The sequence below is a fragment of the Delphinapterus leucas genome, chromosome 15 (assembly GCF_059928025.1).
Source record: "Delphinapterus leucas isolate spDelLeu-1000000601 "Yukka" chromosome 15, BTC_Dleu_Yukka2, whole genome shotgun sequence".
NCBI lineage: Eukaryota > Metazoa > Chordata > Mammalia > Artiodactyla > Monodontidae > Delphinapterus > Delphinapterus leucas.
In genome coordinates, this window is record NC_143143.1 from 54,495,804 (window position 1) to 54,508,609 (window position 12,806).

The 12,806-nt window shown below is 53.1% G+C and overlaps 1 protein-coding gene across 1 annotated transcript; it reads left to right on the top strand.

Annotated features, from left to right (window-relative positions):
- Positions 1-1,250: 1,250 nt before the first annotated feature.
- Positions 1,251-12,551, top strand: LRRN4 (leucine rich repeat neuronal 4). The gene is made up of 4 exons (XM_022556515.3): positions 1,251-1,926; positions 3,778-3,982; positions 9,540-9,677; positions 11,180-12,551. Exons 1-4 carry the CDS (start codon positions 1,266-1,268, stop codon positions 12,423-12,425), a joined length of 2,250 nt encoding a protein of 749 aa, XP_022412223.3. The 5' UTR covers positions 1,251-1,265; the 3' UTR covers positions 12,426-12,551.
- Positions 12,552-12,806: the final 255 nt, after the last annotated feature.

Genomic DNA, 12,806 nt, shown 5'->3' on the forward strand with positions numbered 1-12,806 from the left:
CTGGGAAACAGACCTCCTTCTGAAATTCAAAGTTGAGCTGCTAAGCTACTGGCTCCTGGAATCTGTAAGACAAAACTGAAGACTGTAGACCGGCATCCAAGGCTGCCACACTCTGAAACGACAGCTTCCAGGTGAGTATGACACACTGCTGGACACATGGACTCCTAGTCTCAGTTTCCAGGATCTTTTTCACTGCCTTGACCCCCCAGCTAGCAAGAGGGAGGCCCTTTCCCTGGAGCCAGGGTGGTTGCTCAGGGACTTAGCAGTCAGCAGAGAGAGCTGGAGCAGGAATGCACACCTGCAAAAATGAGGGGATGTCAAGCAGTGACCTCAAGGTCAGGACCTAGTTGGAAGTAGCTCTGACACATCCACAGCAGCCCGTGGCTGCCTGATCTATCCCTACCTGATCTCCCAGCTGCCCTGTGCAATCCTGGGTACTCCAGAAACTCCACTTCTAGCAGCCCTCAGTCATCCCTTCTGGGCAGGGCTGACCTCAAGAACCCTAGCTTTTGTTGGGACCAACATGGGATGAGGAAATACTTGACTCCAGGTTCCCAAGCCCCACAGTGGTCTGTGGGCTCCCTTCTTCCCTGAAGGCAACACTGAGTGTCCTCCCAAGAAAGAGATCCCAGAATTTAAAGTGTGACTTGCAAACTAGTTTACAGGCAAACTGGACTCACCTGTGGCTCCGCAGTTCTAAGGGGGAAAATTGGGGCAACTGAGTGTCGTTGGAACTAATAAAGTCTTCCTTAAGTCCCATGTTTATAATACCCCAGCAGAGCTCCCTCCCGACTGAGGCCATCCACTGGCGTGTTACTAATATACGTTTATGCAGCAGCGTCTGCACACCTGGGGAGAATTTGCAAAGAGAAAGGCCATGTTCCCTTCCCCCCAGAAACTCATGGGATGGGGACAAGCAAAGGGAGAGGGTTACTGGAAAGTTCAGGGACAGATAAGGGAGGCCTTCCTCAAAAGGTCACCTGTGGGTGGAAATCCTCGAGTGAATGAGAGGGAAAGGCAGAGCTAGGGGAAGGAAGGGCAGGGGGTGCCGCGGGGTACATGCGGGAGATGATGGGGCAAAGCAGGCAGGGACCAAGTCACCGCACATCTGGTGACGCGGGGAAACAGCTCTCGTCCTTCAGGGAACATCCAGGCTCTTCCTGGGGAAGAGGCGGCGGGGGTGGGGGCGGCGCATTTGCCCCTTCGTTCGGCGTTTCCAATGCATTTAATGGGTTGGTCCGCTCTTCTGTCTCCAGCTAAGCGCCATGTGGTGGGATCTGCTGGTGCTGCTGCTGCTGCCGTGGACGGCACCGCGACCGAGCCGGGCGGGGCCTCTCCAGAAGGCCCCAGTTTTCCAGCTCACTCACCAGGGCCCCTGGGGGAGCGGGGCCGGCAACGCCACGGTCTCGCCCTGCGAAGGGCTCCCCGCCGCGGGAGTCACGACCCTGACCCTCGAGAACCGCAGCCTGGAGCGCCTGCCGGGCTGCCTGCCGCGCGCGCTGCACAGTCTCGACGGCAGCCACAACCTGCTGCGCGCCCTGAGCGCGCCCGAGCTCGGTCACCTGCCGCGGCTGCAGGTGCTGACGCTGCGCCACAACCGCATCGCCGCGCTGCGCTGGGGCCCCGGCGCGCCCGCGGGACTGCACACGCTCGACCTCAGCTACAACCTGCTGGAAGCCCTGCCGCCGTGCTCCGGGCCCGTGCTGCCCGGCCTCCGAACGCTGGCGCTGGCCGGGAACCCGCTGCGGGCGCTGCAGACCGGAGCCTTCGCCTGCTTCCCCGCGCTGCGCCTGCTCAACCTGTCCTGCACCGCGCTGGGCCGCGGCGACCACGCTGGCATCGCCGACGCTGCCTTCGCGGGGGCTGGTGGCGCGCCCCTGGCTGCGCTCGAGGTCCTGGATCTCAGCGGCACGTTCCTCCGGCGCGGTGAGTGCGGGCGCCGGGTGTCGAGCCCGAGGGGCTGGCGATCTGGGGAGAGAGGGCTGTGAACTTCCTCGAGGGGCGCTGCCCCTGGCGCCTGCTCACAAGACTACTCAAAAAGACCCGCCCCGAGCCGAGGGCACCCTGTTCGAAGCGCCGCACCAGGATTCACTCCTTGAGTTCCAAGAGGTGGGGACTATTATCTCCGTTCTGCATGTGAGGGAACCAGGGCACAGAGAAAGAGGAATGGCTGGCCCGCAGCCTCCCAGGTCATTAGCGGTGCCTCCACATCCGAACCCAAGCATTCTGGGTCCAGAGCCCACACTTTTAGCCTCTCTGTTCTGCTCCCCAGCAGAGCTGGTCAATGCTTGTAGAATGGGGAGTGGATGCAGCGCTTTGGGGCTGATGAATGGAAGAACTTGGTACCAAACATTTAGTTAACGTGAAGCACCTGATGCTCAGAGGATGCATTCATTGATTTCTATTCAGTTGGCTAAAACTCTTTCTGTGAATGTTGAATCCTTCAATAAGACACAGGAGGGAGGTGAGGATACCTGTTTTCCTGTACTTGGCATGTTCTGACTCTGATTCACAAGGTTGGTGTTATTTTTTAAAAAACACTTCTCATCTACACAGTAAGTCCCCTACATATGAAGGAGTTCTGTTCCTAGAACATGCTCGTAAGTCCAATTTGTTGGTAAGCCCAACAAAGTCAGTCTAGGTACCCAACTAACACAATCGGCTATATGGTACTGTACTGTAATAGGTTTATAATACTTTTCACACAAATAATACATAAAAAACAAACACAAAAAATAAAGAAAACATTTTTAATCTTACAGAACAATACCTTGAAAAGTACAGCAGTAGAGTACAACAGCTGGCACACAGGGGCTGACTCCGAGTGAACAGGCAAGAAGAGTTACTGACTGGAGGTGGGAGAGGAGGTGGGAGATGGTAGAGCTGGAGAATCGTCAGCAATAGGAGATGGAGGGTGAGCTGCAATTTCACTCACGCCTGACGTTGATGGCACAGGTTCTGGTTCCTTGCTGGATTCAATTCTATCTACCCTCTTAAAACAAAAATCCAGTGATATCTGGGTATTAGCTCTTTTTTTCTTATCATAGATGACACGGTAGCACTGGATTGCATTCTGAATGGCTGCTGCAACCTTCATGTACTGTTCTACATTCCAGTCCTGTGCCTCAAAAACTAACAGCGCCTCCTCAAATAGAACTAACTTACATGATTGGACATGCGAATGCATGTTCGCATCTTTGAAAGTTCACAACTTGAATGTTCGTATGTAGGGGACTTACTGTAATCACCTGTTCCACCACCGACAAGAGAACAAAGAACAGGAAACAGAAGAAGGGGCACGTTCTCCATTTACTAGGAGAGCCACGGAATGAGGTTTCTGGGCCTCCTCCTACCTCACTCCTCCTCTCCTTCCTTACATTCCTCAAAGATTTCCCTTGCTCCTAGTAGCCATCAGAGTAAAGGCTGGGGTACTTCTGTGAGGGGTTTAACAAGAGGGTGGGGCAACAGTGGACTTGGAGACAGTGTCCTGGGGTCAAGCCCCACCCTGTACCTTCCCCACTGTGTGGCCTTTCGCCAGGCATTGTCCTCTGGGGCCTCAGCCACCTGGGGCTGGAAAAGGAATAACTGGTCATCTCCGAGGGCCCTTCCAGCTGAAATGGCTCATGCTTCTGAGATTCCCAAAGCTGCCCACAGTACCCATGCTCTGCAATGACCTTCACCACTCACCTTGTCACTCTCATTGTTTCCTTAATCCCGTGCCGGCCTCCTGGGTTTATGCCTTCCCAGGTAGTGGGCAGTTTCCCCTCTGTGTTTCAGTTCAGTCAGGATGGATCAGAGACCTGCCGAAGCTCACGTCCCTCTACCTAAGGAAGATGCCCAGGCTGAACAGCCTGGAGGGGGACATTTTCAAGGTGACCCCTGACCTGCAGCAGCTGGATTGTCAAGATTCGCCAGCACTTACCTCTGTCCATACATACATCTTTCAAGACACGCCTCTCCTACAGGTCCTTCATTTCCAGAAGTAAGTGTTCCTGAAGCACGTGACTGATTTTTGCCCATTACACTAAGTTGAATAGGCGTAACTATTTTATAGGATCAACCAGACCTTACTTTTCCTTCCACTGCTCCTTCAAGGCCTCGCTGGGGTCTTGTTCCTCCGCATCCTTCAGGTGATATGGTGGGCACATCCTAGAGAGTCCATCCAGCCTAAAAATCAAGCAAATCAGTCCTGTCCAGAGTAATGTTAAAACTTCAAACTCTCATGCATGTTAAGTTTCCTTTAAGCCCAGGATGAGAAACTTGCAGTGGGAAGAGGAGTTGAGGGCATCAGGGTCTTCTCTATTTCTCCAACCACCTGCTTCCCCATGTGTTTATGCAAGTCAGCAGCCCCTTCCAGGGCTTGAGCAGGTCCTACTTGCATTGGGACCTGGGGATGGTGCCGTCTGGCCCAGTGGATGTCCCAAGTGTCTATATCCACCCTCCTTCCCAAGAGCAACTACTGTTCTGACTTCTAGCAGGAAGGGCAACGTCCCTTTGAAGATGATCCCAGGCCACCTCCTTTCCTGTGGGCCCACAACTGGGCCCTGGGAAGCAAGCACTGTTGCCCCACCATCACTCTCAATGTAGCCACTTCTCTTTTTTCTCTGCTAGCTCCAGAGTACTCACTTTGGGGCCTATCACAAGGGAAAAGGACATAGAACATGCAGAGCACTTAGCTCAGTGCCTGGCACATTGTGGTGCTCTATAACATTAGTTAAGATCATCATGGTGGTTGTGATGAAGGTGATATAATGATGACAGTGATGGTGGTAATGGTAACTCTGATGATGGTGAACTGGTGATAGGATGGTAATGGTGATGACGATGGTGGCAGTGGTGATGATGTGGATGAGAGTGATATCATCTCTGGCTCAGACTCCTCTTTTGAGCTTCAGACTGATGCAGCATTATTTAAGGTTATCAGATACGGAACCAAACTGCCTGGGCTCAATCCTGACTCCACCCACCACTTACTAGCTATGTGAGTTGGGGCAAGTTACCTAATGCTTCTGTGGCTCAGTTTCCTCATCTGTGAAATGGGGATAATGATCAAATCCTCCCCCACTGCATTGTTGTGAGAGGAAATGTTTTGATATGTGCCTATAACAGCACCTGGCACAGAACAGGAGGTTTGTATTATTACTACTGGGCATCTCCACTGGATGTCTCCTAGGTCTTTCAGGATCTAGCACACAACTAGATACATGAGCCTGGAAATCATGGAAGGTCTGGGCTGGAGATCCCTAACTGAGCACCTTCAGCACAGAGATGGTGGAGGAGGCATCAGGTGATGACGGTGGATGCTGATGGGGATAGTGGTGAAGGCACCAGTAACAATGATGCTGTTGAGGGCGATGGTGGTGTTGATGATGACAGCATGGCCCTTGCTTTCAGGGAGTGCACAGTTCTGTAGGCAGCGGACATCTGCCAATTGTCATGATATGCTGGGATCAGTAACAGAGGCACACACCATGTACCGTGCTATAAGGCAAGTGGGGTTAACGCTCAGCTCCAGCAGACTGGAAGAACATGATTGATCCATATCTTCAATGGTGAGTCCAAACTCACCAGGTGGAAAAAGGCAACCTAGACCCCAAGAAAAGCAGGCATACCTGGGTCAAAAGTGGTGGCTGCTTCCTCTCCCTACGCTTCTCAGTTCGCTGCAATCTGACCACCCACTTCAGCTTCATGATTGAATGGGACCAGTGGCATTTCAGCTGCTACATCCAGTGGACACTTCTCTATCCATTGAGCCCCTTGTTGAGTCTTTCCCCCTCTTGACATGCTCTCCTTGTCCTCAGTATGTTGCCCTGGTGCTTCTCCATCCTTTCTGGATAGGCCTTCTTAAGGTCATTGGCTATTTCCACTTCTTACAACTTTTTGGCATGTCATTTCTCACCCTACATGCTTCCTCTAGCATTGTCCCCACCCCCTTGTCTGATGCCGTAGGATTTGGCAAAATGTGGGGTGTTGGTGACATTCATTCTCAGTGGAGCCAGATGGGAGTGGGTTGAAGAGTCAGTGCAGGTGTAGATGGATCTTAAGGTTGGCTCCCCAGTTACCAGGTCCAGTCTGGTCTCCATTCCCAATAGCTCCTGTGCCAGCCCTTCCTACCTGCCCTGCAGGGCAGCTTGATATCAAGTTCTCATCATTCCCTACCCCAATAACCGAGAGCCTTCTAATCGGTGACTCCACCTTCAGAGGCCCACATGTTAGTGCAGGAAGCCTCAAACGTTTCTGTGCCATGGACTCCTGTGGCGTTCTGTGAAGCCTATGGGCCTTTCTCAGAAGAATGTTCTGATATACATAAAGTAAGGTATGTACGCAGGATTCCAAAGAAACCAATTATAGTTAACAAAATATTTTTAAATGTGTGTTTTAGGAATATATGTGTGTGGGGTGTGCTTCTTTATTTAACACCATAAATAACAAAATCCAGCAGCAGGTCCAATAACTTCCATAATTTTGATGATTATGAGTGACAGAAAACTACTGAAAAGTGATATGGAAATATCTGTGATTTGTTGGTGATTCACCTGTGATTTGCTGCCTTCTTTTGCCACTGTAGCAAATGGTAAATTTCAGTTAGAGGTTTGTGAAAGTAAAGAAGTAATATTCTCCATCCAAGTTCACAGACCGTGTCTCCAAGGACTTCAGGTTAAGAACCCTTGTAACCCAGTCACCATATTCAGCCAAGAGGTCTGTCTAAATTGTAATCTGATTGAGTCTTAAGCCAAATGAAAACCTTTCCATGCTTTCCGTGGCTGGAGGGAAAGGTTTAACTCTCTGGCTGGCTCAGCCCAGGCCCCCACTGTACCCCACTGTGCTCCAGCTGGGGGAGGAGCCACTCCCAGAAGGCTGGGAGCTCTCAAGCCTCTGAAGCTCATTAAATGCCCTCTCCCCTGCTGGACCCTCTTCCCTTCTCAGCCCACTTTGCTTCTGGCTCTCCTTAGCTCACCCACAGCCTCCCCTGGGAGGCTATCTGTGATAGATGCTGGGGGACGTGTGCGTGCCCTGGCACAGCCAGCACCCTCTGAAGAGGGGGTGGCACCCTCCTGGCTGCTCTGCCAACCCAGCATGCCCAACGCCATCCACAGTCCTCTCCGACAACACTACATGCAGGAGGGAGACGCCTTTGGCAATATTGCAGCAAAAAAAGAGAAAAGGGATTGTTTAGAGGGCGAGGGGAAACTTCTTGCACACTAGGGCTCTGTCAGCTCAGATGCAGAGAGCACCTGGGTGCCATCATGCGTCAGGACGTGATGCAGGCTCTCCCTCAGCATGTGGATGGCAAATGCAGCTTGTCTTTATCATATGCAGGTTGCACTGGATGGCAGAAAGGGCTGTCAGATAAGGAAAAGACTCCTTTTCCTTATTTATAAAATGAGTGAAATATTGGGAATTCCCTGGTGGTCCAGTGGTTAGGAGTTGGCGCTCTCACTGCCGGGGCCCAGGTTCAATTCCTGGTCAGGGAGCTAAGATCCCGCAAGTGCAGCCAAAAAAAAAAAGAGTGAAATATTATCTACCTCATGATCAATGAGATAATGTTACCTGAACCACTAAGCAATGTTACTTCCCCCAAAATGTGGTAATCCTTTTCCTTTCCCCTTCAGGCAAAAAGAAAAATATTTCCTTTGAAAGATGAAGTGCTAAGTAAACTCCCATCCTAAGATTTCTACTCTATCTCTGTGAATCCTGCTAAAAGCAAGCATTTGCATATATATACACATATATGTGGGCACAGCTTAAGTTTCAATATAAATGGCACACACATATATTCAGTGCTCCACAGGGGACAACTGTCAGGTGCCCACTGGCCAGGAGTGTTAGAGCAGATCTGGGTGGTAGGTCCTTCCTTGCCCAGAACATCTGCATCTCCCCCAGAGCAGGAGGAGAAGGTGGATGTTTCCCAGGCAGATGGAGAAAAGCCAGCCTTTGATCAGAAGAGGCCTGTAGATAGAGTGTAACTCCTGTTGCTCATGATGCTCAGATTATAACTGAGAACATGTACAAGAGGCCAGGAGACTCCAGGAGTTGAGACAGTTGAGGCCAAACGCTCAGTGAGGCTCTGGGCAGAAAACGCAGAAAACCAGGAGAGGACCTGCCATTGCTAGGTGTGGTACATTGTTTGCAAAAATGGCCCTGGTAATTCCTCCCATCCCTGTAGACACACCCCTTAGCAATGTACTTTACAGCTCCTCCCATCAGGAAGTAGAGTCTGTTCTCTACCCCTTGAAGCTGGGCGTGGCCATGTGACTTCTTTAGGCCAGAGGGACATTAGCAAATGTTATATAAGCAGAGACAAAAGCAGATGAGCAAGTTGGGGCTCGCCCTCTCTTGCTGGTGGGGACTGGTCCACCACCATGTGCACAAGCCTGAGCTAGCCTCCTGGGTGATGAGAGACACATGGAGAGTGGTCCCGGCAAACCCAGCTGAGGCTCCATATATGGGAGGCCATCCTAGATCTTTCAGGCCCAGCTGAGCTGGCCCAGACCATAAAAATCACTGAGTCAACCCACAGAATCATGAAAAAGAATAAATATTTATTATTTTAAGCTAAGTTAGCAAGCACTAACTGATACACTTCAGTGAGGCATCTTCCAAAGGACTGGTATTGAGTGCCATCAGATGCAGTTCAACTGCAATAGTATACGTTCAAGAGTGTTCTCACTGGGCTTCCCTGGTGGGGCAGTGGGTAAGAGTCCGCCTGCCGAGGCAGGGGACGTGGGTTCGTGCCCGGGAAGATCCCACATGCCGCGGAGCGGCTGGGCGCATGAGCCATGGCCGCTGAGTCTGCACGTCTAGAGCCTGTGCTCCGCAACAGGAGAGGCCACAACAGTGAAAGGCCCTCGTACCACAAAAAAAAAAAAAAAGTGCTCTCACTAATTAAGAACTTCTGCCATTTCTTGTGACTGGTCTATGATAACAATATCTTACTTTTTAAAAAAAAAACATTTTATTTTATTACTTATTTATTTTGGCTGTGTTGGGTCTTTGTTGCTGTGGGCGGGCTTTCTCTAGTTGCGGCCGGCAGGGCTGCTTTTCCTTGCAGTGTGTGGGCTTCTCATTGTGGTGGCTTCTCTTGTTGTGGAGCACGGGCTCTAGAGCACAGGCTCAGTAGTTGTGGCGCACGGGCTTAGTTACTCTGCAGCATGTGGGATCTCCTTGGACCAGGGCTCGAACCCGTGTCCCCTGCATTGGCAGGCAGATTCTTAACCACTGTGCCACCAGGGAAATTCAACAATATCTTACTTGTGTAGAGATTTATATTTATAAACACTTTCATCATCACAGACTCTTTTTGATATAACCAGCAGGGAGGATTGTCTCCATTTGTTATGAGGGGTGATACTGACTGGGTTAGGTTTTATATCCCTACAGATGAAAAAAAAAAAAATCCAAGGTTATTAAGAGTTTGCTCAAAGCAATATCATCTAGCACCTAACAGAATGGATTTCCCATAACACCACCGTGGCTCTCTGGGTATAGTTTTGACCTGACTGTAAAAGACTGACTTAATAGATTTTTGTGCATTTCAGCTGCAACTTGAGTTCCTTCCCTCCTTGGAACCTGCATTCCTCCCAGGTCCTGTCCATCAACCTCTTTGGTAATCCCCTCACTTGCAGCTGTGAGTTGTCCTGGCTCCTCATGGATGCAAAGAGGATTGTCCTAAACAGGTAACACATTTACAAAGCAGATGACTGAGGGGTGAGGGCCTGCCCTCCGGAGCTGAAGTTCTCACAGTTCATATCTTGCTCACGTAACCATGCTGGACAGGTTGGCAGTGCTGGGTGGGGCGGCCATTCCCCGTGTAGTCACACTCAAGAACCCAGGACAAAGAGGCTCTACTTCCCTTCCCGTCAGCCAGAGGGGCAGAGAGCGTGGAGGACCCCCGACTCAGGAGGTTTTAATGGGCCAGGCCAGGAGGTGGAGCTCACTACCGTCACTCACATCCCATTGGCCAGATGTCTCTTAGCAGGTCACGCCTACTACAAGGGAGGCTGGGAAATGTAGTCTAGCTGTGTGCCCGCTAGGAAAAGAAAGGCGAAGTAAAGAGCTAGCTTGTCTCTGCTAAAGCGGAGTTATCATTGCTTATTTTACAAACGAGCGAATTGGGGCCCAAGGAAGAGAGGTACTTGCTTAGATTCACGTAGCCGCTGGGTGGAGGAGGCAGGATCTATACCGTCTTCCAAAACTGTGCTCTTAACCACTGGGCCCCACTGAGTCCCCAAAACGGGGCCTGGCCTCTAAGTCCAGGGCCAGTGGGCTTATAGAGCTCTCTCGTGAGACAGGAGAAAAAGAATTCCTATGGAGACTTCCCACTGGCTGCTGGCTGGAAGAGTTGTTTTGCAGTGGGGAGCCACGCCCAGGCTGGCCACCAGGAGAGGATGGGGGCTAGGGACACCTCTGGTCTTGAGCACCCTCAAACCACCTCCACCAGCTAATCTGTTCTCCTTGCAGCTCACTTTGAGAGCCCTGTCCTGTGGGGTTCTCTTCTCACCTCTCACACAAGCCTGGATATCAAGTGGGGCTCAGTCTGCCCCCCTGACCCCTTCATGTTGCCTCTGGCACCCAGGCCCTTTGCAGTGACGGGTCTTGCTCTGGTATGAATGAAAAGGTTGAGAGTACTTACTACTGTTGATTTTGGCTGTTACTTAACCTCTTTGTGTTTCTACCTCCTCATCTGTAAAATGGGGATAATAGTGCCTACCTCATGAGGTAGTGCAGACTAGATTGGTTTATACAGTGAAGTGTTAGCAATAGTCCCTAGCATGCAGCAAGCACTCAAAAAATGTTAGCTAGTATGAGTATTGTTACTAGTACTCACCACTAGGAAGCAGACAGGTGAGAATAAAATGGCAGACCACACTTAGAGCATCTGGACTGCCCTTCACCGGGCTCACCCTGGGTTTTGGCTCTGCGTTTACTAGCTTGGGCAGTTAGTCCCTCTTTCTGAGTTCCCATTTTCTTCTCTGCACAATGGGAGTGATGAGGGGAGCCTCCTACACAGGTTGCCCTGAAGGTCACTGGCATGACCCACGTTGCATGTGTACCACATGGTACCTTTCAGATGTGTCACAAGGCTTAGGAGAGGGATTATCTGCACTGGGGACTCAAAGCCCAGCACAGAAGCAGCCCTGATGCCAAATACCTTCTAACCAATTGGCCTCCCCTCTAGGGCAGCAGACACTGTGTGCACACCAGCTGCAGGATCCAGTGGCACCTTCTCAGCCCCTCTTTTGCTGTCCCAGCTGCCAAGTGTGTGCCATTCGGACCAAAACACCACCTTCCTTGATTCCAACCCACCCTCCTCAGTCTTCTCCACCCACACACCATCTACACAGGGTCCCTCCACCCTGCGGAGAACAGTCCCCTCTACCCAATCTGCGGGAGGCCGACAGAGTGTCACCAAGGTGCCCTCCCTCCCTGTGGATTCCCCCACACGAGCGGCGGGGCCACGGCACAGCCTTGCCGAGGACGGGGCCGTTCCCTCCACTACTGTCTCTCCAGCAGGTTCCAGCAACTCTGGCAACCCACCTAGGGCTGCGAGCACAGCTGGGACAGAGCACCAAGAAGAACATGCTGCTCGGCTTGTCCTGGAACCTACTGTCTCAGCTGCCTCCACCCCATGGGCCAGCAAACACCCTGGTCTCTCCCCTACCTCCCGGAACCCAGGGAGCACGCCTCAGCCCGCCCGGGGGACACGGGCCACCCCGCGGGCTCCCCACCCGCCTCCTTCCGAGGGCGGGATTCCGGTCCTGCTGCTGGAAGACTCCAGTGAAGAGGAGGAAGAGAGCGGGAAGGAGGAGGTGGGGGCGCCGGCCCGGGATGAGCCCTGCGATTACCACCCCTGCAGGCACCTCCAGACGCCGTGCGCAGAGCTGCAGCGGCGCTGGCGGTGCCGGTGCCCCGGCCTCAGCGGGGAAGACACCCTCCCGGACCCCCCCAAGCTGCAGGCGGTGGCCGAGACCACTGACACGTCGGCGCTAGTGCGCTGGTGCGCCCCCAACTCGGTGGTGCGCGCCTACCAGATTCGCTACGCGCCCGAGGGCCGGCCAGGGAACCAGTCGGTGGTGGGGGACGTCTGCGCCACCGCGCGCCAGCACGCCCTGCACGGACTGTCGCCGGCCACCGCCTATCGCGTGTGCGTCCTGGCGGCCAACGGCGCGGGCCTGAGCCGGCGCGGGGCGTGCGCCGCCTTCAGCACCGGGCGCAGCCCAGCGCTCCTCGTGGCCGGGCTGGGTGCCGCGGGCGGCCTGCTGCTAGTCAGCACCGCGCTGCTGGCCGCCGGCCTCTGCCGCCGGGGCCGGACGCCACGCTCTCCGAACCGCCGCACGCAGCTGCTGGCCTACCGCAACCCCGCCTTCGCCGCCGAACCCGCGCCGCCGACCCCGGCCTCGCTCCCGCGGGCGCGCGATCGCTGAGCACCCGCCGCGTGCGCGAGGAGAAGGCGGTACCCGGTCCCGAATGGCCGGTCGGTCCCGAATGGCCGGTTGGCCCCGAGCGTCTCTCCCTCGGGCGAGACCCGCACTCCTCAGGCACACGTGGCACTCCCCGCGCTGAGTTCCTCATTCCCGGGAACCTCTCTGCCTTCCCTTCCTGCTGCTTCTCTCTGTTCCCAGAAACGTGATGGTTCATGCTGCCGGGCATCCCTGTGTGTGGCTTTATTGGGGTTTTTCAGCAGTCAGTGCCCCTCAACGTCCGGTAGAATAATTAGAATTGTGCGTGGAAGTAGGAAGAGAGAAAACAAATGGCGCAATGCGGCCGCTTTTCTCATATTGGAAGCGACATCCTCAGGTCATTTC

What these genes read in the sequence shown, in the direction of transcription:
- LRRN4 (XM_022556515.3), top strand. Translation starts at nt 1,266, where the DNA reads ATGTGGTGGGATCTGCTGGTGCTGCTGCTGCTGCCGTGGACGGCACCG. An exon ending in CGGCACGTTCCTCCGGCGCG is followed by an intron (nt 1,927 to 3,777) that starts GTGAGTGCGGGC and finishes TCTGTGTTTCAG; the next exon opens with TTCAGTCAGGATGGATCAGA. An exon ending in CAGGTCCTTCATTTCCAGAA is followed by an intron (nt 3,983 to 9,539) that starts GTAAGTGTTCCT and finishes TGTGCATTTCAG; the next exon opens with CTGCAACTTGAGTTCCTTCC.